Source organism: Ustilaginoidea virens, chromosome 1, assembly GCF_000687475.1.
Source record: "Ustilaginoidea virens chromosome 1, complete sequence".
NCBI classification, from domain to species: domain Eukaryota; kingdom Fungi; phylum Ascomycota; class Sordariomycetes; order Hypocreales; family Clavicipitaceae; genus Ustilaginoidea; species Ustilaginoidea virens.
In genome coordinates, this window is record NC_057316.1 from 1,793,281 (window position 1) to 1,815,917 (window position 22,637).

The following is a 22,637-nucleotide window of genomic DNA, read 5'->3' on the forward strand; positions in this document are numbered from 1 at the left end:
GAACCGCAGAAACCGTCAAAGCAGAACCGCATTCTGGAACAAAGCCACGCGGTTGGTTTTGATGGCCATTCAGCGTCCAGCACCGTCAGAGTTGCGCCGGGATATTGGCGCAATGCCAACAATGTGCTGGGTCTTGTGCGTCCCCATCAATGACTGACTGACTGCTCTCGAGGGATGTCGCGGCGGCCCCTGCCTGTAAATATACACCTTAGGTACAGTACCTAGGTATTGACGTCTGCAGGCATGTTTGCCACGCTGCCTCTTCTCTTTCTCCCTTTCCTCCCCGCCGCCAAATAAGCACAAAAAAAAAGAAAGAAAAAAAAAAAGACAAAAAGATGCAGAGATTCCACAACAGGATAGCCAACAAACGTGCTTTTTCGTGGTTTGGAATCGGACCCAAGACGCCCGAAACGCCTAGCATACGCCAAGTGGGCCGGCCCCGGCCCCCGGCCCCCGGCCCCCGGCCCCCTGGGTTTCCCCGCTGCGCACCAATGGAAGGTACCCTGTGCTCAGTGCTGCCTTGTCGCGGGAACTCGCGGCAGCCGTCGAGCTGTCGATGACTCCAAGTCTTCCGAGTCAAGTCTCGTCTCAGCCAGGTCGATCCGCCCTGTGCCGTGTCTCGGTTTTGCGCCCTTTGGCTTGAAGCCCGCTGGAGACTTTGTCGCCTCGTGTCAACGGTCTGAACTGGTGGTGTGTGGTGTGTGTGACTGTGTCTGCTGGTTGGCCCGGACCGGCAAGGGCAAGGCTGGCGCGCCCCTTCCTAACCCTGGTGCCGCCTTCCCGTCTTTTCTCACACGCCCACGGTTTCTCTTTTCCTCGACTATTCGCCGCGCGGCTTGTCTTCATCATGGCTCTGCCAGGAATCATCCGGCATGCCCCATCCTCATCCAAAGGGCAGAGGGCCAAGGGCAGAGGGCCAAGATGCGGCTGCGCTGCTTCGACTCCAGGTCAAGACGGTGCTGAAGGCGCGTTGAAGGCCCCCGCCACTGGCCGCCGGGCGCGTCTCTCCTTGCCTGCCGCTGCCTGCCGCAACTCCGCGAGTCCCTGATCCAACAACCCGCCTGGCGCGTAAAGATCAAAGGCTGCTAGCTAGCTGACGTTCCTTGCCAACACCAAATGACAACCAGCTGCTTGAATCCCTTGACGTGCGACAAAAAATCCTACATTGCTGTCCAACCCGTCCGACGATCTCATCCAGCAATATCAGGCCTTGCGTTACGGACAAGTCCCCCCATCTCCGCGGCACCTTTCCCCCCAGCAGCGACACATCAGCCATGAGACCCTTTTCGTTAGCTGCCATGGCTGCCTGTCTGGTAAACAAGGTTTCCGCCCGAGGTAGCTACGTTCCCGAAAAGCCAATCCTTCGAGCAAAGGATGTTCTGGAACGTCCATACTCGGATATCCTCCATCATTCTTGGACGGCCGCTGAGCCAGCCCTCGGAGCACGCGCCGTCGTCCTCAACACCAGCGACCGCCGTGCTGATGGTGTCAAAGTCAACGAGAACGGCACCTTGGACTATGCGGCGTGGGACGCTGCCACCGACGCTGCTTGCACCGAGGTCCTGATGGCTCTTCCACGCAGCTCAAGCCCATCTGGTAGCTGTGCCTGCTACAACTTGCCGTTACTAGACACCAAGACGGGCTGGTTTGAAGCAGAGCTTCGCTTGTACCGAATTTCCGAACCGCGTGCCGCTTTTGCGGATATCTCTCTAGAGAATGTCAAAGTTGGTCTGCGGTATGCCGGTGCGAGCGTCAGTTCGATTTCGACCCAGCAACTCGTGGCCGTGGGCCGGGCTCACAACCAAGCGCGGGTAATGGCACCTCGAGCTGTCAGAGATGCCCGGCCGCAACTTGTCCATTCCTACCTGTTGGCTGGGAAAATCGACAAGGCCAAAATGTCTGACAATATGACAATGTACGCATCAGTGTGCTTTCTCCCCGCCCCAACCCTTCCTTTTTCTTCTTCATTTTCCTTTTTTTTTCCCCTTCTCATGAAATGCCAACCCAAAGACCAGTTGTTGACGTGTTCCAGGGCCCAGCTTGAAAAAGTGCTCATCCCAACGCTCGCACTTACGGCCAACAACAGCGCCGGCACCCTCGTCAGCACCAACCTTTCTCTCAACGAAGCCGCCTTCCTGACGGGCATCTTCAGCAGGTCGGTTGTCGTGTCCGACTTCTCCGCCGCCGAGTCAGCTGTCGCCGCGCAGCTTGACGCCCTGCGCACCGGCACCGTCGCCTTTGTCCTGCCAGGTGTCCAGGTCATGATTTTCCCCATCGGGGCCGTCATCACGTCCGTGTGGCTTCTGGTGGGCCTGGCCGTGTACGGGCTCGGCACTTATGAGAGAATGGCGTATGCAGACATGTACAAGAGGAGACTGGCCGCAGAAGCAGCACGCAGGACGGCGTAAAGCAAACAAGCCAGCTTTTTGGGAAGCAAACCAAAAACGGCATGGCCCCTAGACCTCTCATGTCGAGCTGGGGACGGTTTTTCTTTTCTTTTTTTTTTCGACGTTTCTTCTTCTTCTTCTTCTTCTTCTTCTTCTTCGTACTATATCAGCATAGCGTGCGTGGCGTCATATGCATCAACATGGGAGACGGCTATTTTCTTCGTCTGCATACCTCCTCTCCTTCTTTCCTCAGCAGAGTCGGCGTCGTTCAACGGCTCCTGGCCAACCCCGCAGTCCCATGTATATGCAATGCAGTCGATGTTCACTCTCGGCGTGGACGTGTCTACCATTATACAAGGCGCGAATTTTTTCACGTCGTGGGACTGAATCGCTGCAATCCAAGTTTGATACGGTGTTGTTCTGTGCTCATGCGGGAAGAAATGTCATCTAGTCTAGGTTCCGCTTTACCATGCAGTGCCAGCATTCCACCCACGAAAAAAAAAAAAAAAAAAAAAAAAAAAAAAAAAAAAAAAAAAAAAAAAAAAAAAGACAAGACGACGTCAGCCTGTCCTCGCAAGACCCCTGGCCCGCATGAGGCACTCTGTGAAGAACACGTAGCAGCCCGTCACGGCCCAGAAAGTCAAGATGACACCGAGGCCCCCCGCCAGCCTGGCGTCGATGATGCTGCGTGTCACGGCATCACGCACAGCATCGCTCATCGCCAGCCAGCCGCGCACGGGCGGCTCAAGCTGCTGCGCATTCCACAAAGGAGCACGAGGCTGCGACGTGGGCTTCCCCGTGTCGCGCCGCTCATGCTCGGCAATGGTGTCGGCCATGCGCCGCGCCACCTTGTTGTTGATCTTTTCCCACGTGGCCTCGCAAGCTGCTGCCCTGGCGTGGGCGCCCAGGCGCTGCGCAAGAGCTGCGTCGCTCGCCAGCTCCGCGGCCTTGGTGACAAAGGCCTCCAGGTTGTGCGGGGGCAGGAGAAGGCCCGTTTTGCCGTGCTGGACGATATCCGACGGGCCGCCTTGGTCGCGAGCCACGACGGGGACGCCGCTGGCCATGGATTCCAGAACCACGAGGCCAAAGGTTTCAGTAACGGAGCAATGCAGGAAGACATCGCCGCTCGCGTAGGCGGTGGCGAGATCCTGACCAGCCTTGAAGCCGGCAAAGACGACCTTGCCTTGATCCTGGAGGGGACGGAAAAGCTCCTGGACGTCCCTTTCCACGTCGGGATTTCTGTTGCCGCCCACAATGTAGAGCGTGAAGTCGAGTCCGCGGCGGTCGAGCGTCTTGGCTACCTGCGAGAGAAAGTCGAAGCCTTTCTCGCCGGCGATGCGTGAGACGCAGACAAAAATAACTTGTCCGTTTGGCGCGAGCTGCTGGCGCAGCTTGTCGCTTCGTCGGCTGGGGTGGAACAGGTCCGTGTCGACGCCTCTTGTCAGAAGCTCCAGCTTACCAGGTTGCACCTTGTTCTTGAGGAGGTATCTTTGGACAAATCTCGATGGGTAGAAGATTGTCTTGACGGAAGAGTGGCGGAAGAGGTAGCTCTGCACGGCATCGAAAGCAAAGACAGCAATGTGGCTCAGAAGCGGGGGGAACAGAATGGAGCAGTATCCCGACAGGTCCGTCTGAAAGTTGCAAATCACGGGTATCTGCTCTTCACGGGGCTGCTGGCGCAGCTGGAGCAGGACCTGGAATCCTAGACTGGCAGGCGACGCTAGGTAGATGAGATGTGGCGGAGCATCGTCGCCAAACGTTCGAGAATACAGCGCCGAGTTGCGCACGGGGTACACGATGGAGAGCTCGGGGTTGAACGGGAGAGGATACCCCGTCACGCGCAGCTCTGGTTGTTTGTCTGCCGGGCGCACACTAGGCGATGGGGGAGGCGAAAAAGTGTTGAGATTTGTGTGATTGTGCGGTGCCACGACGGCGACTTGAGCGCCATTGTTGCGCAGGTGGTTGACGAGCATGAGAGTTGTGCGGCTCACCCCGTTGACTGGACCAAAAGATTCTGTGCAAAGTAAAATTCGCTTCCCTTTCAACGAACCGGGAAATTGAGAACCATTGCGTTCTGGGTACCGCGACGGGCTACACGAGGATGGCATCTCGACGAGTTTGACCTGAGCAAGCTGAAAGAGCCCCAGGCACGTCGAGTTTTGGCTCAGGACGAGGGGCTTCGAGATTGCTTCGTGATGGTGGAAAGGGATTCACTTGCCGAGTCGCAAGACTTTTTGTCCTTGTCCGTCCCCTTTCCGGCCAAAGACCTGAAGACACCACCATCCCCCCCCGCCCCCTTCCCCACGTGCCTCACTGAGCGGCTATGGCGTGCCCAGATCGAGGCATCTCGATGCGGCGCATGACCTTTGTTTTGGAGGCATCAGAGGGCGGGCAGCGTCGATGGATCTTGCTTCGCATGGCTTAACACGAGCCTTCGTTGTTAGATCTCTTTGGCAGATGGGCACGCAGCGACTGAGACTGGTGAAGCCGTGCCTGCAGGCAGCGGAACCCTGCGGATATCGAAAGCATCAAGATTCAAAGCAAGCGGGGCGTGGCGGTTGGGTCCGTGACTTTGTAAGGGCATGATGGCTATTGATTTTTGATTGCACTGCAACAAGCGACGGCGGACGCTTAGCAGGTGGTGGTCCTGATGTCGTTGTCAGGATTAGCACGGCTATTCTGCTTAACAGCATCAAACAGCATCACAGTAGTTTCTTTTGCAGAGGAAACAGAGGAAACCAACCAGACGTCCGTACGGAACTATGTATTGAGGGGCGCACTAGCGTTGTTGCTGCCTGCGGCGCTGATCTCCATTAGACCAATCAAGAGCCGTCGGGAAGCCACATTGCTCGGCCCACCCACTCGATTAGATTATCGAGATTGACGTCCCGCTCATGTCGATGGGAGTCGGATGGACTTGATGCACGAATAAGCCTGAGTGACGGAAGGCTCGTGCTGCTTTGGTTGGTCGTCAGATTCCACGGCATTGGGCGTTTCAACATGGCGATGCAGCAGTAGCGCCGCGAAGTTGTGCGCGCTCCATCTGAGCGGACCAGTCGCGAGGTTGTTTGAGAGTACGGACTCTGGAGTACTATGTAGGCAGCCGGACGACTGATGACGTTGGGCACTTATTCTTTGCACTCTCGAAGGACCGGGTTCTGGTCGAGATGAATTGAAAAACCAGAACCTGCGGCAACCTGCGGCTGGGTAGCCACTGGGCGAGGAGCCGCAAACGATGCTGCCTAGACGGAGTATTCTGTCACTAGTACGCCTCGGTGTCGTAGTTATTTCTGTTCCCCTGCGGTAAGAAGAAACAAGCCTTTTCGTTTTATTGAAGTTGGGCTGACGTTGGCCACGGAGAGAAGTTGAAAGCAGTTGAGCATGAAATTCGAAGGAGGAGAAGTCGGGTCTTGGAGGTTGACAGGTACCTCCTTGGGAGGAAGTCCTTGTACATACTAGGTAGTTGACGGTACCGAGGTTCCTGCCAAGGAGGGTGGTGGTGGGGGTGGTGGTGGTGGTGGTGGTGGTGGCTTTGCTACCCTGCAAATGGATTAAATGAAAATTGGGAGGGACGCGTCATCAAGCATACGCGTCACCGCCAGAAACTTCCGAGCCTCCAAGATTCCATGCACGGGGGTGTTGGGGGAGAGGACAAGAAAAGCAAATAGATTGCCGTCCAAGAGCAACCTTCTGGATTGTTGTTGCTAGCGACGGGATCTCAAAACACTGGATGATTGATGTCTTTGGGACATGACCACATGCACCGTCTCACGCCTTGCCCAGTGGTCCGAGCAACAGGAGCGGCGGGGAAGTTGCTTTAGCCTGCTAGCCATGCCAGTGTCTGCGACGTCTGCGACTACTCCGTTGTCTGCGCAAGCGGTCTTCTAGAAAAGCCGGGGCATTTGTGGAGTCTCCTCCGTCTTGACTCGAGCTAGTACCAATCTCGGACAAGGACAAGGACAAGGACAAGGACGGCTGCCTCCACGAGTCCACCACATGTTCCGTGGTCGAGTCATGAGAGGATGGATCAAATGATAGTTTGTGTGTTTGTGTGTTTGTGTGTTTGCTGCAAACATCAGCAATCCCGATAGGGTGCTTCGTAGACATGATGAGACGGGTCGCGGGTGACGGATCATGGGTCATGCATGGGCCCTTGTTATGTATGAAACGGATTGGCTGTGCACGCTGGAGATTCGTCGGTGACATCAGCCAACCAACCACAGGCCCAAGGGGGTGCACTCACTTACCGTTCCGGGCAACAGCGAAGGAGTGGAAAACGTCATTGAAAGCGAGCCGTTGGGGCCCGCGGTCGAGTGCGCTTTGCTCAATGGCAGGCAACAGCACGGGCAGCTGCGGCCAAGCCAAGCAGTCAATGCAGTCAATCAATTGCCGACTGGCCTGGTCCGGTCAAGTCAATGTCTTGTTGCCCAGGGCCGGCCCATCTAGATCTAGGTGCATGCACGGGCAGGGCAAGCTGGGGCCAGGCAGCTGGCCCGTGCCTTGCTTGCCCCAGCCGTCATTGATTGTCTTGGCGATGCTGAGTTGCAGGGATGGTGCAGCTGGTGCAGCTGGTGCAGCTGGTGCAGCCGGTAGCAGTTCCACGAGACTTCTGCGGACTTGCATGTATCTATCTACATGTACTCCGTACAGTACCTTGGGTAGGGTGCCACGGGGGGTGTGCCACGGAGGTGCCTGTCACGCCTGTGCCTGTGCCTGTCAAGCCTATGCCTGTCATGCCTGTGCCGGTGCCTGTGCCTGTGCTTGTGTCTGTGCAGACCAGAGACAATTTCGCTGCTCCCCGAGTCTGGCTTTGCGTACTCCGTCCATGCTAAACAATAAGTACCGGTTTACCCGTAGCAACGAGCCGTCTGGTCCGTGGTGCACCACGGCTTGCGCCTCGAGAGGAAAGTCATGAGGACGACGGACAAGTGCCGACCTCTCAACTGGTACATTCTGGCTCCTGGCCTGTGATTTGACTGACTGACTGACTGACTGACTGCCCCTGAAATTCCGCTTCCCCCCCCCCCCCTCTTTCCATATTCCCAAGAGACGGCAAGCACATTCCTTTATTCCAGAATCCTCTGCTCTTTATCTTGCCTCCTTTTTTTTTTTTTTCTTTCCTTTTTTTTTTTGGAACCCTCGCCTACCTGCGTTCAATGCCGTGCCTTTGAAACGTCTTTGTGCCAAACATCAACCGCCATCAACCGCCGTCAACCGCCATCAGCCAGCCATCAGCCATCGTCGCCGAAAGTCGACACCAACCAACACCAACGACCAACATCAGCACGTCAGCACGTCAGGTCGGCACGTCGGCACCATCGCAACGGCCAATTCCAATTGGTCACCCACCCAGGCACAGCCACGACATCAACTTCTCCACCGCTTGGACCTTGCCTGCAAGTTGCATGGGAGTCGGCGCTCAAGTCATATCATGACCATCACCAGTGAAACTGCCAATGACTCGGCCAAGACGTCGGGCTTAAACGGCTCTTCAAAACATGGCAATGGAATCGCCCAGGGCGGGTTCAAAGTTGGCACCATTTGCTGTGTGGGTGCCGGTTACGTTGGTGAGTCGGAAGTTCTCATGGCTTCCTCGCCATCTCGCTTCGCTTCGGAAAACGCTATACCCTCCCCCCTACACCCACACACACACACACTCTCCCTCTCTTCTGGCTTGCCGTCGGATCCGGTTGCTGAGCTTGGCCAAATGTCTAGGCGGCCCCACCGCTGCCGTTATCGCCTTTGAGAACCCCACCATCAAGGTGACGGTTGTTGACCGAGACCGAGTCAGGATCCGTCGCTGGAATTCTCGCCACCCCCCAATCTACGAGCCCGGATTACACGACATTGTTCGCGTTGCTCGCGACGGGACCCGCGACTTCACCTTTCCCAACCAGGACGCATCCGAGAGCGAGGCCCCGCCTGGCCAGACTTTGGTCGCCAGCCGTCCTGCTAACCTCTTCTTCACCACCGACGTCGCCAAAAGCATTGCCGAGGCCGATGTCGTCCTCGTCGCGGTCAACACTCCCACCAAGGAACGTGGGGTCGGTGCAGGCAGCGCCACCGACATGACTGCTTTCGAAGCCGTCACGGCTGTCGTTGCAGAACATGCTCGGGAGGGTGCTATTATCGTTGAGAAGAGCACAGTTCCTTGTAGGACAGCCCAGCTGGTTGCTGATACTGTAAGTCCTGCAATTCGCCCATTGACCTGACCTTTCTGTTGCGTCTCTGTTTTCGCCTCCTTTTTTCCTTTTTTCCTTTTTTCCTTTTTTTTTTTTTTCCCTAACAGAGCTTGCTTGAATCTTCCAGTTGTCCATGCACCGTCCAGGCGTGCATTTCGAAATCCTGTCCAACCCAGAATTTCTAGCCGCCGGCACCGCCGTCAACGACCTTCTCTACCCTGACCGCATCTTGATCGGGTCTGCCCCGACTCCATCTGGCAAAAGGGCCGCCGAGGCACTCGTTGATGTGTATGCTGCGTGGGTGCCTCGAGAGCGGATTCTGACCACCAACGTCTGGTCGTCCGAGCTGGCCAAGCTCGTTGCAAACTCCATGTTGGCTCAGCGCATTTCCAGCATCAACTCCATCTCAGCGGTTTGCGAGCAAACTGGCGCAGACGTCGACGAAGTCGCGCGGGCTGTCGGCGTCGACCCCCGCATCGGCAACAAGTTTCTGATGGCCGGCATTGGCTTTGGAGGAAGTTGCTTCAAAAAAGATGTCCTGAATTTGGTCTATCTGGCAGACACCATAGGTCTTCCCGAGGTCGGCGAGTACTGGCGACAGGTTGTCAAGATGAACGATTACGCTCGCGATCGATTCACCAACCGTGTCATCAAGTGCCTGAACAATACCCTGGTGGGCAAAAAGGTAGCCATACTTGGCTATGCCTTCAAGAAGAACACATCTGATACCCGCGAGGCGCCGGCATTGGAGATGATACGGACGCTCCTGGAGGAATGTCCAAGAGAAATCGCCGTCTTCGACCCTTGCTGCAACCCGCTAGTCATCAAGGAGGAGATCAAGGTGCTTCTTGGACCACTTGATTCCGGCAACAACATATCTGTCTACGGCAACGCCTATGACGCCTGCCACGGGGCAAAAGCCGTCGTCATTGCGACCGAGTTTGACGAGTTTCGAAACCAGCCCCCTCCCAAGGCAGCACCAGCGCCTGCGCCTGCGCCTGCACAAGAAGCTCGGCTGAAAACGATTGGCGGCAAGCCAAACCCCAAATCCGATCCGCGGCCTTTCAAGACCGCAGCCCCAACCGCAAATGATGTACTAGCTCTGCACAAATACCTTGTGCAACGGCCGCACGAGAAATCGGACGATCCGCTTGACCGTTTCAACGCGGAGCCTTGTTGCAGCCAAGACTGCCCCGACTGCATACAGGAGAGAGAAAGCAAGAAGACGGGCCATGCCACGGGCATGGGCAGCGCCGAAGAATACAAGCCCAAGGAGCGCATCGATTGGGTTCGCATCGCGGATGCCATGGCCAAGCCCCGATGGGTGTTTGATGGGCGTGGAGTCATTGACTCGCGCGAAATGGTCAAGCTGGGGGTGAGAGTAGAAAGCGTGGGACGCCAGCATCGGTTTTGACTGGGGAACCTTTTTTTTTTTTTTTTTTTCTGCAACGGCCAGCTTTTGTTGGTTTTCTGCGGCAGGTCTGGGTATTTCTGTTATTATTATTTTTTGCCCCTATCCGCAGTGCCGCGGATTTGTTGGGGCAAAGGGATTGCAGCCAAACTTTTTCGCCGCCACTGTACTACTATTTGGTCATGGATGATGGATTGTTTTTGTTGTTGTACGCAAGGAAGCGGCTTTTCATGTTTTCTGTTTTCGCAAAGACACAAGTCCAATGGTGCGTGGTGGTGACTTTGACGTCGGGAGTCTACGAGTACAGGCCGCTAGTGAAGGCCGATGGACGGTTGCGCGAGGTTCCAGGGACAAGAGGGGGAGGGGGGCAGGCCAGGAGCAGCTGGAGCAGAGCTGCTGCTTTAATTCCCTGTGCTTTGAATTTCGATTAGTGTCTGGTGAGTCTGGTGAGTCTGGTGAGTTGGGGGGGGGCACTGGCCATCACGATCGGGATAGTTACCGGCGGCAGCGGCGTTTGACCTATGGGTCCGGACCCGGACCCGGACACGCCGTGTGCGAGATGCCCGTCGGATGATGACAAGACTACAGATTGGTGCCGTTGGCTCTGGTAGGCCCCCCCCGTACACACGCCGTCTACGCAAGATGATATGTAACCCGTCAATGGGTTTACAAAAAGACACTGCCATCCACCCAGATCAGATGCAGATTGCCCCAATTATATATATACTGGGCCAAAAAAAAAAAAAAGGGGGCTCCTCACGCCCCGAACGCCTCGCTGATGGTCTCCCCCTCGTCCGGCGTCACGGCCATTTCCAGCAGCTCGTGGGCGGCTTCCACAACCTCGCCGGCTATGCCCGCCTCCATGATCAGGTCCTCCTCCGCAAAGGCCAGGCGCCCCAGGGCCAGCAGGTAGCGCTGGCTGCCGCCGTGGAACATGGACAGCTTGTGGCCGACGTCGACCATGTTGCACGTCGCGGCATCCGTGGCGAGCTTGTGCACGAGCAGGACGCTCTGCGAGATGACGAGGTACAGGTCCGCCGGGGCCGACGAGTCGGGCCACTGCCGCCCCAGCGCCGCCGAGGCGTGCGGCGGCGAGGGCGGCGCGACGACGCAGGCCGGGATGGGCTGGTCGTACAGCTCGTCAATGGCGCCGCTCAGGCACGTCACCAGCCGGGGAATCGCGCGGTCGTGCCTGGCCAGCTCGGCGGCCCCCAAGGACGACAGGGAAAAGGCCGCGAGCGTGCGCAGCGCGGCGAGTCGCACGCAGCGCCGCTGCTTCTGCGTCATGTCCGCCCTCGGCCGTTCCGTCAGCTTGGCCGATACTCTCTCGATGATGGCTTTGGCGACGTCGGGCGGTGCCGCGTCCGCGCCGACGGGCCCGATGGGCCCGATGGATGTGGCCGTGGCCGACGTGGCTAGCAGCTCCAGCATGCCCACGACGTCGCTCGGCTTCTGGTTCGGAGCCAGCAGCAGCAGCACCATGTCCAGAGACATGAGCGTCCAGAACCTGGCTGGCGTATACTCAAGGCCGTCGTCCGTCGGGCTGGGGCACGCCCAACAGGACAGCGCCGACGCATACAGCAGGCCCAGCAGCTGGGTGGTGTTTACGTGCTGTTCCAGAAAGCTGTACTCGTCGCTGTCGCAGAGGCTGCCGTCGGGAAGCCGTCGTCGCGCGTCGGCCAGGCTGGCAATGGTGGTTTGGGCAATGGGAAGCAGGTTGGGCACAATCAGCGGCGACACCGACGTCGTGTCGAGGTCAAGCGTGAAGGAGACGAGCGACACGAGGTACTTGACCGGTTCCCAAAACTCCTCCTCCACACAGCGCGTCCACAGGGCTATCACATGCTCGCAAAAGTCGACGAGCAACTGGAGCGGACAGTGAGGCTTCCCCATCAAAGGTAGTTTTTCGAATATCATGGTGGCAAAGGACGTAGCGGTAGGGTCGGACGGAAACGAGAACCGAGATAACGTATCAAACGTCGGTGGCTGCTGATGGAACGAGCCGTGATCCAGGACGAGTTGCAGAAACTTGCGGCGCAGGCAAACAAGAAACGAACACACGAGAGTGTCAACAAAGAAAAAAGCAATGTCAGGTAGGCACGACTAAGGGGAGCTTACTTCGAACGGGGCAGCCGGCGCAGCTGGCGCAACAGCGGCTTGACAAGTATCCTGGGCTTGTCGTGGGTCTTGCTGGCTGACAACGGCATCTTCTGTCAACGTCTCCAGCGCCGAGATGGGGCTGTCTGCCGGCGGTCGTTTTCTCTTGCCCCGGCTGGGGGTGCGTTCCCCGACATTGACTGCGACGGAACCTGACGGCCTGAGTCGTCCCTGGGGTCGGCTGGGGCTTATGGCCAGGTCCGTTCCGGCGAAGCCATCAGCAATGCCCCATGACTTGTTGGCTTTCTTGGGTGTAACGGTCAAATCGCCGGCTGCACTGGCATCTTTCCGTCGAGCCCTGTCGCTGACTTCCCTCATGTCCCGCTGCAGGAACTGCAGCTCCGTGTTTGCACTCTTCTCAGCCGCCACAGCCGCCTCGGCAATTCTGTTTTGCTTTTCCAGCTGCTCGGCGCTCAGTTTCTTCAAGCGGGCAATTTGGGCATCGTAGCCCTGCTGGGCTTTGAGGGAGTTGGAGCGAATGATGGACGCTTCACCGCGAGCGGCATGAAGCTCGGATTCGAGCGAGCGGACCCGCTGCTGAAGGGCGGATATCACATTCGCTGTCGGGCCTCCTTGGGATGCTTGGGATGCTTGGGATGCTTGGGATGCTTGGGAAGCAGGGAAGCGGTTCACGGGCAGCGGTGGCCTGGCGAAATGGGTCGGTTGCGGAGGAGGCTGCGACGGGAGTTGTTGCGAGGCCGAAAATTGGGCATTCCGAGGGGCTGCTGCAGCCGACATGCGAGGATGTTGGGGTATCCTAGGCCCTGCCGTGCCTGAATCATCAACAATGGGATTCCATTTAGGGTTCGGCAAAGGAGGGATCGGCCGACGGGCTTGTGAGCCTGGCTGGCCATGACGTTGTCGTATTGTTGGCGGCTGCCGGCGCTGCGGCAGAGTGTTGTCGACGACCGGTCTGCCAATGGGTATCCCGGCATCGCTTGTTACTTCGGTGTCGTCCAAGTCATCGTCCTCCTCTTCCCAGCCATAACTGGGCAGCCTCTGCGGCGCTTCCTGCGACGGCGCCTGCTTTATGCGAGCTTGGGTGAGCTGTATGGCGTTTCGTTCGAGTTCTTGCAAGGCGTTATCGGTCAGATCATGGAAGTCATCTTGGGAGAATTCGTCGACGATCATTGTACAGGGAGCAATGGGAGGGGCATCATGGCCTCGGTGTGGATGACGCCAAGAAAACCCTCGAGATCAACACTACGGCACGCGAACAGCACGCAGGTTCGGACGTCGTGGCGTCGGTGTCGGTGTCGGTGTCGGTGTCGGTGTCGGTGTCGGTGTCGGTGTCGGTGGCGGGTGGGCGGCAGCTCGCCAACTCGTCGCGAAGTCACGTTTTATTTTTTCGAGCCCCGCGCTGTGGGGATGGGGATTCTGTGCAGGGTGAATGAAGGCGGGTTGTTTTGAACGAGGACGACAGTGTCATGGCCGGCTTAAGATGAGATGAATCGGCCATGTACTCGGCAGAAACTTGGAGTCTATCCCGCTGCCGGGCTGCCTGATCCGTGCTCGACCCGAGCTACATATGTACGGATAGATCACTGATCTGATCAGGTGACGCGGCAACAAGATCAAAACCAAGCACCTACGGAGTACAAGCGGCACGCACCAACCTTTTGGCTCAACATTTTTTTTTTCTTTTCCTTTTTTTCCTCCCCACGGAGACGGAGTCAATCCCCAGGCCGAGCCCTGGCCCCCCACAAAACAGCACGTCTATACCTTATTAGGAGGTGCAGACAGCACTGTTAGTAGGTGCTTAGTAGGTGCCTGGCCTAAGCAAAACAGGTCAACTAGGTACATGTACCTACCCTACGGACGAGCCGGCTCGTCCGTGCTCCACACTCCACATGCAGCCGAGCCTTCTCAGCTCCATCGTCATGGTTCCACCATCCCAATCCAACCCAACTTTCTTCCAAACCGCCGGGCCCCAGCATCACCTGTTCAACAGCAACATCTCCTGACCTCCGCTGTCCAACCTTGACCTGCAGCATTCGGTCTGCATGCCGGCCGGCTGTCCAGCACCACCATCACGACCAACCAAGCGTGCCGGCCTCCCCCTCCCTTCCCCTTGAGCCTCGACCTTGCTCCAGCAATCAATCCGTCTCGTCATTCCGGCGCCGCTCAATTTCTCGCATTTGCTGCATCCAGCCTTGGCCACGCAAATCTCCAACAAAGCCGTCAACGCTCTGCAAAGCGCTGGCGCCCGTTTTTTGACTTTGGCGCCCTTGCGAATCTACTCAGCTCGAATACCACGTCGCCTGTCGGCTTGATTCCCCGCCCCTGAAAGAAACCCTTGCTACTCTTCCCACCGCACCGCAGCTTGTGCAGATTCTACAATGGGCAGGTCGAGGAGAGGGGTTAGATTTCCCCACAACACCGGCCAAAGCAACGGCTCCGAAGGCCGCCGCTCAAGCTTCAGCGATGCCAGCGAGGACGGAAGTGGCTCACCTACGCGGGTTCGAGTCAAGGCACAAACCCAGCTGGCTTCCGTCCAAGAGGTATGCATAATCGCCAAGGCCTGCAGGGTGGAAAGAACGAGTTCAGGATGCTGACGACCGCTTGCAGAAACCTCCCACTCCCGAGGAGGAGTATCAGAAGAAAAAGGCAAACTTCATCACGCGAACCTTCTGGACGCTTTGCATGCTGGCCGCCTTCTTCACCGCCCTCTTTATGGGCCACATTTACATCATCATCATTGTCACCATGATTCAGATCGTTTCCTTCAAAGAGGTCATCGCCATTGCCAACGTCCCGAGTCGCGCTCGAGCCCTTCGATCCACCAAGAGCCTGAACTGGTACTGGCTAGCCACCACCATGTACTTTCTTTACGGTGAAAGCGTCATCTACTACTTTAAGCACATTGTCTTGGTCGACAAGGTGCTGCTGCCACTTGCCACCCACCATCGCTTCATCAGCTTTATCCTCTATGTCTTTGGTGAGTTGAACAATCGCAACGAACTTTGGGAAACAAGGGGAAGGAAAAAAAAAAGAAGAAACGAGACGGAGATGGGAAGAAGAAGAGGAGGAGGAAGCTAACTAGTTGGCGCCCCCGTAGGCTTCGTCTTTTTCGTCGCGTCGCTCCAAGCCGGGCACTACAAGTTTCAGTTTACCAACTTTGCCTGGACGCACATGGCTCTGTACCTCATTGTGGTTCAAGCCCATTTCGTCATGAACAACGTGTTTGAGGGAATGATTTGGTTCTTTTTGCCCGCTGCCCTCGTCATCACCAACGACATCTTTGCCTACATCTGCGGCATCGCCTTTGGTCGCACGCAGCTCATCAAGCTGTCGCCGAAAAAGACTGTCGAGGGTTTCGTCGGGGCCTGGATCACCACGGTGCTGTTTGGGATGGTTCTAGTCAACTTGATGATCCGGTCAAAGTACTTCATCTGTCCCGTCAATGTGAGTCGTTTATTCATGCCCGAACAAGCCGGGAGCAGGGGCCGAGTCGATCTAACATGACGTCTGGCCTCCAGGATCTCGGCGCCACCATCTTCACCGGTCTGGACTGCGACCCCAACCCCGTCTTCATTCCTCGCACTTACCACATGCCCGACCTTTTCTTCCTGCCGCAAAAGTTGATGAACCTGTCTTTTACGTTTGCGCCCGTGCAGATCCATGCCTTCATCCTTGCATCGTTCGCATCTCTAATCGCGCCGTTTGGCGGGTTTTTCGCCTCGGGCTTGAAGCGTAGCTTCAAGATTAAAGACTTTGGCGATTCCATCCCAGGACACGGAGGCATGACGGATCGCATGGACTGTCAGTTCATCATGGGTTTCTTCGCATACATGTATTACCATACCTTTATCGCGCTTCACAAGGTCAGCGTGGGGTCGGTCCTGGAGACTGCGATTACCAGCTTGAGCCCAGAGGAACAGATTGAGCTGGTCAGAAGCATGTCGAGGTACCTGGCGAATCAAGGCGTGGTGTCGCAAAAGGTGAGCCGTTGCATGGTTTCCTGCGACTGGCGATGAAGCTAACAAAGGCCCAGTTGGTCGATTGTCTGGAGACGACCATGAGCTCATCATGAGCCAAGTTGGGCAAGAAGAAGAATCCATCTTTGGGACTCGTCCTGAACCAAGCTTTGCGACAAATCTTTTTCGTCATTTGTCTATCTGTTCTTTTTTCTTTTTTTTTTTTTTTCCATCTTTGCGTTGTTTCTGATGAAGCAAGCACATATACATATATTCCCTTGGGATGCCAGATGCCAGCGGATTTGGTACGGCGCGCCATCCGCGTAACGAAGCGAATGGGCATTCACTTAACCTTTGTACATGGGGGACATGGTAAATTGATGCCTGGGCAATATAATGAAACTAAGAGGTGCGGCCGGTTGACGGGCACGAGCTGATATGTGCCAGAGTATCAAGCAGCATGCTATGCTATATATAGGTGGGAAAAGTCTGGTTGTCAGAAATGGTCCATGTCTAGTTGTGTAACGCGCTCCGGGATGAGCCCGTTGCAGCTGGGACAAGTTACGACGAAATACACACAAAACAGCACTTCACTTTGTGCGGCCATGATGATGACTGCTGAGGTCACGAAGCACAATTGCACCATGGACGAAGCTCGGAACCTCGATGCCACATCACCGCGAGCATGTAGGTACATGCATGCTAATGTACTAGCCGAGACTTCTGAAGCCCTGGTGCCGAACAACACGACTTGGCCGAGCCGACAGATAGCCGGCGGCTCCATGCGTCTTGTCTGTCTATCAAAGATGCAAAGCAACAACTTGGCTTGCCGCCTTGGCTTGCAATCTGTTTCCATCCGCTCGCGCGCTGTTTAGTGTTTAGCTGTCGAACAGACCATGACCGCCTGCCTCTCTCTCTCTCTCTCTCTCTCTCTCTCTCTCTCTGCTTCATTTTTCTTGTTGACCCCCCCCCCCCCCCCTCCCCCTTTTCCATCTTTTGCCAAGTAAGTCCAACCCTCCCCCCCCAGGGATGCTTGCTTGCCTGGGCCGCCGCCACCATTTTGCAGAACAAGAACAGGCATCTCCGCTAGCTGCCCACGGGGCTTGGCGGTTTGACGAGCAGGGAAAAAAAAAGAAAAGAAAAAAAAAAAAAGGCGCCGATGGCACCACGCGCTCTGAGCTTGGCCGAAGTTCTAGAACCGAGACCGGCATGTTTTTTTTTTATTCCCCGGCCGAAGGCCGAAGAGGGGACCAGGCAGCCACAGGAAGCGAGAACGGGAACATTGAATCCTGGTGAATGAATGAATGAATACCCGTTACCTACGGCACCTCCTCAGTTGATGTGCCGACGGCTGAGAGTCACGTAGGCACCGTACCGTACATTACAGTGCCCACTTGGCCCGCCAGGCGCCAGGCTTTCTTTCTCGAGACGCGCGCTACCCGTTTCAAAACCCCTGCCAAAAAAAACCAAAATCCCAAAATCCCAACGTCCTGACTCTTGGCTCTTGGCTCCTGGCTCCTGGCTCCTGGCTCCTGATGCAAGCGATTCGCGGCGGCTGGTGGGGATGACGGATCGTCGCTGCCTCGCGCAAAAGTGCCAGCTTGTCATGCGTGCGGTGCATTTGCTTGAGCTGCATGGTTTCGTTTCGCTTCGTTTTTTCGTGGCTCCCAGGACGGGCGTGACGACGGGGCACCGCAAGAAGGTTTTGGGTTGATTTGGCGGGGGCAAAAGTACTCTGGGGTTTGCGGGTTGCTTCGAAAAAGCCCATGCCAAGGGCATTAACAGGGAAACGAAATACGTAGCGAGTGAAACAAAAATTAAATTAAATTAAATGAAAAGAAAAGAAAAGAAAAGAAAAGAATAGAAAAGAAAAGAAAGTAACACACACACACACACACACACACACACACACACGCACACACACGACGCGCAAAAGATGTCTGGAGGATGACTTTTTCCAATGAAGCGAAAATTCCAGTTAGGATGGGGAAAATAAAATAAAGAAAAGGAAATGTGAAGACGCCAGCAGCAACTCACCAGACGTCATGTGCTTTGCGCTGCAGAGAAGCAGACACCTGCCTGTCCCAGCTGCTGCCACGTGCCAGCGTGTGCTGTTGCACTCATCACATATAGTCTACATTATTGAGAGCTTATGCCTGCTCTTGCACCAAGCAAGACGTATAATGTAGTAGTGCCCTTTTTTTCCTTCTCTATCTCTTTTACTTTTTTTTTTTTTTTTTTTTTTTCTTATTTTACTTTCTTTTTTTTCTGTAATAAGAACCCTTTTTTGCATGTGACGAAAACACCGTAACGCTGCTTTCAATGGAAGTCATGCTCAGACTCAATAATCAGTGTCAATCCGCCTTCGTCCTTACACCAAAAGCGTGTCTCAACTGCCGTCTCCTCTGGTCGATGGTCCTTGGCACAGGCTCATCCGAATGACGCAGCAAGTCAGCCACCTCCTGGTCTGCTCCCATCCATCAGTTAGCGATGTGCACACCTTAGAAGTAAAGAAGACTTACGAGACATCCTCTCCAAATCCGCTAGAGTACTGGGGCATCGTTCCATCACCTCTCCCGTGATGACGCTATAGAGGGGTGCCAAGGCAACGTTATCGTGCACAACAATGCTGTTCTGAAGTCGGGCCATCAAATTCTTGTTCCTGTCCACAGTTCACTGTCAGCATATCCTGCCTTCCTAGCAATAGGTTTCCGGTACTCACGACACCGTTAACTTCCGATCGAAGTCATCCTGCTTGCGATCGAATCCGTCCATCCTGCGCTCCACTTGGTCAAAACGACGGTTCATGTTCCTTTCCATTGCATCTATGCGTTCCAACATGGTTTGAAGAGTATGGGCCATGCGGGCACCATCGTCCTCGGCGGGAAGGTTTCGACATCGTTCCAGATGATCGGCGGCAACCCTCAAGCCGCTAGCGACTTCCAAAAAGTCAGGCTGATCAATCGCCTGCTCCATGCCTTGGGATGAAGGTGGAAAAGGGATAATCTGATGTCAAATCAATTGCCGGAACAAGAACCCGCCAAAAGCAACGTGCACCCTGGCTGAGGTGTAATAAGCGTGTCTGTTACGATCGTAGGCTTAAATGTGTAGATGTAAAAGGCTTGGTTTCACTCGAGGGTACAGGTCAACCGACCTATGCCCCCCCCTTGTCATCCGACCCCCCCATAATAACTTAACTGACCTGACCATTGCTGTGGGCTATATTCTTAATATAATTGGTTTACTAGAGAATAGTGGGTCAAGTCACTTTATATAGAAAAACATATAAAAAGTACTTTCTCTGCTATTTTACTACGTTCTTAGGTAGGGGTACCTAGTAAAAGAAATTAAAGAAGTCACTTTATATATAAAAATATATGGAAAAGTACTTTCTCTTATGTTTTACTAGGCTCTTAGGTAGGGGTACCTAATAAAGAGACTCAAGACGTCACTTTATATAGAAATATATATCGAAAGGTACTTTCTCTACTTTTTTTATTAAGTTCTTAGGTAGGGATACCTAGTAGGAGAAGTTAAAGAAGTCACTTTATATAGAAATATATATATAAGGGTACCTCTCTTTCTATTTCTAGAACCTAAGTACCTAGGTACTTAGTAGAAGTACTAGAAGTCACTTTATATGGAAGAATATATATACAGATACTTTCTTCTACTTTAGTACCTAAGTACCTAGGTACTAGGTACTTAGAAAAAAGAGAGGAAGTCACTTTCTATAGAATAGTTTATATAAAGGTACTTTATTTATTTTTAATACTAGGTTCTTAGGTACCTAAGGTAGGGATACCAAATAAAAATATAATAGAAGTCACTTTCTATGGGAAAATATATGTAAAGATACCTATAGTCTAGTGGCTACTGTAAATTAAAGGATCTACTACTCTTTATTAGCGTATCTCTATATTAGGAAAGAGCATTGGTCAGGTCAGTTAAGTTATTATGGGGGGGTCGGATGACAAGGGGGGGGCACAGGTCGGTTGATATGTAGTCTCGTTTCACTCTCTAGCTAATGTCTACGGGGAGCTAAGCTATGCGTATCCCTTTGGCTGTGTTAAGGTGCAGCTTTTGTATCGGACCCACTCTTTGCCAAATACCTACAAGGTACCCTCTTGGCAACTGGCCTAGTCACCAAACCTTTATCACTAAAATCCTTATACTAGGGAATTCTGGCATTTTTAATAGAGCTAATAAGTGACATCTTAAGAGTTAGTAATAACGCCTTTCTATCTGCCCTTATCACTGCTAAGTTTGACAGCCTAATATTGTGGGAATAGCCTCACAGCGCTATATGCCTGGCCCTATAGGTGCGATAAGTGCGATGTAGCTCTTTGTAAATCTGGAAATTGCCGGTACTTATACTACTCTACTATTTACTAGTCTGCTAATGTACCCTTTAATTTACGGTTTTCTATTGGCTAAAACCCTGGTCCGTTACAAAAGCTGCACCTTAAAACAGTCAAAGGGATGGGGGAAACCGACATGGTTGGCCAAAGAAATTAGGCTAGGTACCTACCTGCCTAAAGCACGTGTACATGTACCTAGCTGGCATGTTCTGGCGCAGCGCGTGGCTGGTACCAGACGCATGGCGGAAAATGGCGGAAAAAAGTCTAAATCCACTAGTGCAGCCACGCAGATTGGCCCAAATTCTCCTGTCCCGTCTGATTGGCCACCTCCCCTGCATGCAGAGGTCCGTGCAGGAAAAGACGAGCCACGTTTTTCTTTTCTTGCCTCGCTGCCTCATTGGCAGCCACACGCCACGCCCCCCACACCCCCCTCCCCCGAAGTTCGTTTTGGCGTCTTTACATGCGGCAGCACAGAAACGTTTTGTCTTTTTTATTTTTATTTTATCTTTGCTTTTTCACGTCACCGCGGGTGCAACTTGTTAGGTTTGGCATGGTATCCCCATGTTGCTGCTGCCTCTGAGTTCAAATGCTATTCTCGTTCCGGCTGGCTTGCCAAGTGTGTGCGTCATTGCCCTCGTGAAATGAGCGAGGCGTGCAAGACGTCCGAGATGATGCGGGGATGGATGCATCTTTGCTTTGGGCCAATTGGTCAGTGAATCTCGGTGTTGCTGGCGCGTACTACCGACTTCCATGTCGGTTGGTTCTAGATTCCTTGCCTGCTGCCCTGTCGGCAATCCAATTGCCATCAACGCACAACGTACATGTGGCGCTGCGCTTCAACTCTCTCGCGCTTCCCCGAACTGACACCGGCGGTTCTTTTCCTCTTTATTTCCTTTTCCGTTCTTTTTTTTTTATCGCATTATAACGCCATGGGGGTTTTAAACTTTTAGCTACGGAAATCCGCCGTTTATCGGTCTCGTGACGCCCTTTTTCCATTCCTATGCTGATGTGCATGTACCTAGGCAAAGATCCCTTGCATGACATGAAATTGATAACTGACTGCCCCCTCAAGCTTTTTTTGTTGTTGTGTGGAGTGCAGAAGCCACCAGACACCAAAACGGTGCATGGCGGTCGACATGAATGTCATCCCCATCCCGCAGGGGGTGAGGGGCGGGGTGGGTGACATATGTCGGTACCTCCGAAGCTTAGGGATCAGGTGCCTGTCGACATGTACTTTCCGGCGGCGAGCCCGCTGTTAGAGCCTAAAGAATAAGCCTGTCGGCGCGCACCGCAGCACACCACATGCAGTTGACCATGTGCAGACGCAGATTGGACATACATATATTACTGTCCTTGGACGCTTAGACCTTCTGGGGCAAGCAGCATGAAGCTCAGTTGACCTTATCCGTCGGCCCCCCCGCCTCACTCAATGCGACCAGACACAGACTTTTGGCGCCAAATCCGTATTGGTGCACATGACGCACGCCTACTTGACAGATGGCACGTAGCAACCGGGGGGGGGGGGGGCATCCCACAAGGTTTGGCCAGGTACGAGTTGATTGATGGTGATGACGAAGATGATGATGATGATGATGATGATGGTGATGATGGTGATGATGGTGATGATGATTCTGAACCATGGTTTTGGTTGCATTTGGCACGCGATTGCATTCGTCAGTGACTTGACAGCTGCAACGAGTGCACGAGGAATTGAGGTTGACGGGCAGTGGCACGTAATCAAGGCGGGGTCGGGGGGTGGGTATCCGGGCAGGTCAGAGGTACATGTACCTGGTACTCCGTAATGGTAGGGGAGTTGCCATTCCTGTCCCGCCCCCGCCCGAGCAATCCGACGACCGAGACGAGACGCAAAAGGACAAGACAGAAAGACGACATCACGCAGCGGCGAGAAAACTGCGGCTCTTGCCGACCTGCCGCCGCAAACACTCAAAGCAATGCAGCATGAAGGGGACTAGGCTAGGCTAGGCTAGGTACCTATGTACCTACCTAGGTGCCAACCTTCTGTAAAAGAGACCAGTGGGCATCCGTTTACTCCATGTCCGTACTTGCGTCGTTCTTTGCCGCCGCCATTCATTCCAGCGAATTCAGAATTCACCCCCACCGTATTCCCACCAATGCCAACCTTCATGCCCGCCTCTTGCGTTGCCCAGTCCAGCACCGAGTACGGAGTAGCGTCAAGTGCATCAAGTGGACCTTTTCCTTTT

The 22,637-nt window shown here is 54.5% G+C and overlaps 7 protein-coding genes across 7 annotated transcripts; 4 read left to right on the forward strand and 3 right to left on the reverse strand.

Annotated features, from left to right (window-relative positions):
- Positions 1-1,274: 1,274 nt before the first annotated feature.
- UV8b_00251 (uncharacterized protein) lies at positions 1,275-2,408 on the forward strand (the record flags this gene model as incomplete). Its single annotated transcript, XM_043137749.1, has 2 exons — positions 1,275-1,915; positions 2,033-2,408. The coding sequence occupies 2 exons, from the start codon at positions 1,275-1,277 to the stop codon at positions 2,406-2,408; spliced, it is 1,017 nt and encodes a 338-aa protein (XP_042993683.1).
- Positions 2,409-2,947: 539 nt separating this feature from the next.
- Positions 2,948-4,805, reverse strand: UV8b_00252 (uncharacterized protein; the record flags this gene model as incomplete). Its single annotated transcript, XM_043137750.1, has 2 exons — positions 2,948-4,478; positions 4,702-4,805. The coding sequence occupies 2 exons, from the start codon at positions 4,803-4,805 to the stop codon at positions 2,948-2,950; spliced, it is 1,635 nt and encodes a 544-aa protein (XP_042993684.1).
- Positions 4,806-7,818: 3,013 nt separating this feature from the next.
- Positions 7,819-9,983, forward strand: UV8b_00253 (uncharacterized protein; the record flags this gene model as incomplete). Its single annotated transcript, XM_043137751.1, has 3 exons — positions 7,819-7,954; positions 8,103-8,569; positions 8,697-9,983. 3 exons carry the CDS (start codon positions 7,819-7,821, stop codon positions 9,981-9,983), a joined length of 1,890 nt encoding a protein of 629 aa, XP_042993685.1.
- A 753-nt stretch (positions 9,984-10,736) lies between these two features.
- UV8b_00254 (uncharacterized protein) lies at positions 10,737-13,268 on the reverse strand (the record flags this gene model as incomplete). The annotated part of the gene is made up of 2 exons (XM_043137752.1): positions 10,737-12,008; positions 12,099-13,268. 2 exons carry the CDS (start codon positions 13,266-13,268, stop codon positions 10,737-10,739), a joined length of 2,442 nt encoding a protein of 813 aa, XP_042993686.1.
- Positions 13,269-13,938: 670 nt separating this feature from the next.
- UV8b_00255 (uncharacterized protein) lies at positions 13,939-14,121 on the forward strand (the record flags this gene model as incomplete). Its single annotated transcript, XM_043137753.1, has 1 exon — positions 13,939-14,121. One exon carries the CDS (start codon positions 13,939-13,941, stop codon positions 14,119-14,121), a length of 183 nt encoding a protein of 60 aa, XP_042993687.1.
- A 355-nt stretch (positions 14,122-14,476) lies between these two features.
- UV8b_00256 (uncharacterized protein) lies at positions 14,477-16,170 on the forward strand (the record flags this gene model as incomplete). The annotated part of the gene is made up of 5 exons (XM_043137754.1): positions 14,477-14,638; positions 14,706-15,075; positions 15,196-15,542; positions 15,617-16,078; positions 16,132-16,170. The coding sequence occupies 5 exons, from the start codon at positions 14,477-14,479 to the stop codon at positions 16,168-16,170; spliced, it is 1,380 nt and encodes a 459-aa protein (XP_042993688.1).
- A 2,238-nt stretch (positions 16,171-18,408) lies between these two features.
- On the reverse strand, positions 18,409-19,030 carry UV8b_00257 (uncharacterized protein; the record flags this gene model as incomplete). Its single annotated transcript, XM_043137755.1, has 3 exons — positions 18,409-18,521; positions 18,577-18,716; positions 18,777-19,030. The coding sequence occupies 3 exons, from the start codon at positions 19,028-19,030 to the stop codon at positions 18,409-18,411; spliced, it is 507 nt and encodes a 168-aa protein (XP_042993689.1).
- Between the last annotated feature and the right edge of the window lie 3,607 nt (positions 19,031-22,637).